This window comes from Trachurus trachurus (genome assembly GCF_905171665.1).
Source record: "Trachurus trachurus genome assembly, chromosome: 22".
In the NCBI taxonomy this organism is placed as follows: Eukaryota; Metazoa; Chordata; class Actinopteri; order Carangiformes; family Carangidae; genus Trachurus; species Trachurus trachurus.
Window position 1 is genome coordinate 1,707,241 of NC_139907.1, and position 3,351 is coordinate 1,710,591.

Sequence of the window (3,351 nt, forward strand, 5' to 3'; positions counted from 1 at the left end):
GGGATGGAGATCAGAGATTCTGGTGGACCGATGACAGAGGTGGACCAATGGTTGGGGATCACGGACCTTCATCAAAATTGAAACAGGATGGCCAACTGGGGATCAGGAACTAGAAGGGGGTGGGATGCCTACTGGAGATCAGAGAGTTAAGTGGACTGGGCTGCCCAATGGAAGTCAGGGACTGAGGTGGAACAGTGTCGGAGGTGTTCCAACTGAAGATCAGAAACTGAGGTGGGTTGGACTGCTGGAACAAGTGGACAACCCGAGTGGGATGGTGACATGGGACATTGGGTAGGCTTGTTTCCCAGGATAGTTGCTCAGGTCCAGATGCTGGACTAAGTGATGTTTCGGCCAGGGACGTGGAGTCTGCAGAGGAGACCAGAGACCTTGCCAACTGGACACAGGAGACTGTAGCTGGACAAACCACTGACTGGACACAGAAAAAAGAGGTTGACACGGGGTGAGTGGATACTGGGGAACTGGGTAAAAACGGAGTTGGCACAGACAAGACACCAGAAAGGACACTGGGAACTTGCTTACTACCAGAAACCATGGACTGAGGCAGTGCAGAGTTGGGGATTCCTATGGGGATCCCTATGTTTCTTCCCAGGGGCTCTGTCCTGGGAAGGTCTTGCATAGTGGTCTAGGATGGAGATGGTGTCCACTGGATCCATGACTGGCCACATTGTACTGCAATAAACAGAGGCTGGCCCAACTGCATAACAACTGAGAAGCAGTTTATGAAGTTCATTGAAAGTCTACAGGGTTATTGCAAGACAGATGAAATGGAACAGCATGACAACAAACCCATTAAAGTCCCCCCTCCAACCATCCTTTTTAGTTATTTTAAAGCATTCTCTGTCGTCTTTAAATTGTCACTATGAAGTTTTTAGCCCAAATCACAAAACCTGTGCCATTTCCCAGGGCTCTCCTTCTGCAATGCAACTCTGAGTTCTGGGTGGAGACTGCGCTGTTCTGCACCCACCCAGCCACCTCCCTTGCAATAACTTTTTATTTGCCCAGTTTAGAGCCTTAAGTCAAAGGTAAAGCCTGAGTACAGTCACAAGCAGCGTGTAAATGATTGTAGATCTTTACAAACTTTGAGCTTTGTTTTATAAGCTAATCAAGTTTATATTCTTATCATTAAGGCCATAGCTCCACAGTGTTCAGTAACACAGTTGTTTTTGTTTGCTCATTTTTCTTCTTGGTCCAACTTACTCACATTTTTGTGGTCAAAAGCTGCTCAAAATTTTCCTCATGTGTGAAGCTTAGTAAAAGTTTAAGTGTTTTAAGGTTTTCACACATATGAAGTGAAAAACCAACTTACTGATTTGAACCAGAAACTAATGAACTGAACTGTGGAACTTAAGCTCCGCCTCTCACCAGATAAACCAGGTTAGTTATTAACACTTAGGACGAACCCAGAATAACCACTTTATTGGACTTCGTCAGTCCCAGAGACGCAGACTGAAGAAGAGACGATCAGATTCAGCTTCAGACCAGACTAACAGCTTCCTCTGAGTGAGTCCAGCTACAACACTGCTGCTTCAACCTGCTGACACTCCACACACTGAAGGTGAGTTTGACTAAAACCTGGACTCAGAGTCACAGTAAACTTCAGTCAAGTCAGTAGAAGAAGGAGGGGAGCCATGACTGACTCTACTTACTGTCTGCTGTGTTTTCAGCTTCACTCACAGACTAAATGGCTTCCAGACCAGAGGAGGATCACTGCTGTCCGGTCTGTAAGGGAGTCTTCAGAAATCCTGTTGTTCTGACCTGCAGCCACAGCTTCTGTAAAGACTGCGTGAAGAGATGGTGGAGACAGAAACAAGATCAACTCTGTCCAGTTTGTAAGAGAAGATGTTCAATCGAAGAACCACCTAATCTCATGTTGACAAACCCGGAAACTTTGTTACAGCTGAGATCTTCAGAGGCTCTCTGCAGTCTGCATTCTGAGAAACTCAAACTCTTCTGTCTGGACCATCAGCAGCCAGTGTGTCTCATCTGCAGAGATTCCAAAAAACACAACAACCACAGAATCAGACCCATCGATGAAGCTGCTTCACAACTCAAGAAGGAACTTAAGGAAACTCTGGAGTCCCTAAAGAAGAAGTTAAAAAGTTCTAAAGAAGTTCAAGTGAAGTGTGATCAAACAGCAAAATACATTAAGGTCCAGGCCCGACACACAAAGAGGCGGATTAAGGAGCAGTTTAAGAAGCTTCACCAGTTTCTAGAAGAGGAAGAGGAGGCCAGGATGGCTGCACTGAGGGAGGAAGAGGAGCAGAAGGGTCAGAGGATGAAGGAGAAGATGGAGGCTCTGAGCAGAGAGATAGCAGCTCTTTCACACACAGTCAGAGCCACAGAGGACGAGCTGAGAGCTGACGGTATCTCACTCCTGCTCAACTACAAGGCTGCAGTGGAAAGAGTCCAGCAGCGCCCCCTGCTGGAGGATCCACAGCTGGACTCAGGAGCTCTGATAGACCAGGCCAAACACCTGGGCAACCTGGCCTTCAACATCTGGAACAGCATGAGGGACATGGTCTCCTACAGTCCTGTGGTTCTGGACCCAAACACTGCTCATCCCAAACTCATCCTGTCTGAAGATCTGACCAGTGTGAGAGAAGGAGAAGAACAGCAGCTTCCTGACAATCCAGAGAGGTATAGTTCTACCTTCTGGTCTGTTCTGGGCTCTGAGGGTTTTAACTCAGGGACTCACAGCTGGGATGTCGAGGTTGGAGACAATACACAGTGGATACTGGGTGTGTTAGAAGAGTCTGTGCAAAGGAAGGGAGAGAAGATACTGTCTGGATTATGGGGAATATGGTTCAATGAAGGTGAATACTCAGAACATTCACCATCAGCCACAGGCGTTGTTCTCCCAGTGCAGAAGAAGTTCCAGAGGATCAGAGTCAATCTGGACTTCAGCAGAGGAAAACTGTCGTTCTCTGATCCTGATACTAACACACACATACACACCTTCACACACACTTTCACTCAGAAGATGTTTCCATATATTGATATTGGTGATATTCACCCATTGAAGCTGTTACCAATGAATGTGTCAGTGATAGTGGAGCAGAGTTAAACTGCACCTGTCCTCCTGCTGCCTCATTATTACAAACAGTTTTTATTTCTCTTTGACTCCTCACTGGTTCTTATTTATATTTTGTGATAAATCATGATGGAATCAAAGAGAAGACGCTGTAGCAGTTGCTTTGGAAAAACTTCATTATGGTCGTGGCAGTGAAGCACATTTCAATTAAAAAAAAAACCTGATAAGAAGAGATGGATGGAGAGAGAGAGAGAGGGTGAAGGAGCAGTAGTAGTAATTGGTGTGAGGTTTGTTTGGGA

At 46.1% G+C, this 3,351-nt stretch overlaps 1 protein-coding gene across 1 annotated transcript; it reads left to right on the forward strand.

Annotated features, from left to right (window-relative positions):
• Window positions 1–1,888: 1,888 nt before the first annotated feature.
• Window positions 1,889–3,085, forward strand: LOC311005902 (nuclear factor 7, brain-like; the record flags this gene model as incomplete). Its single annotated transcript, XM_083998508.1, has 1 exon — window positions 1,889–3,085. The coding sequence occupies one exon, from the start codon at window positions 1,889–1,891 to the stop codon at window positions 3,083–3,085; it is 1,197 nt and encodes a 398-aa protein (XP_083854634.1).
• Between the last annotated feature and the right edge of the window lie 266 nt (window positions 3,086–3,351).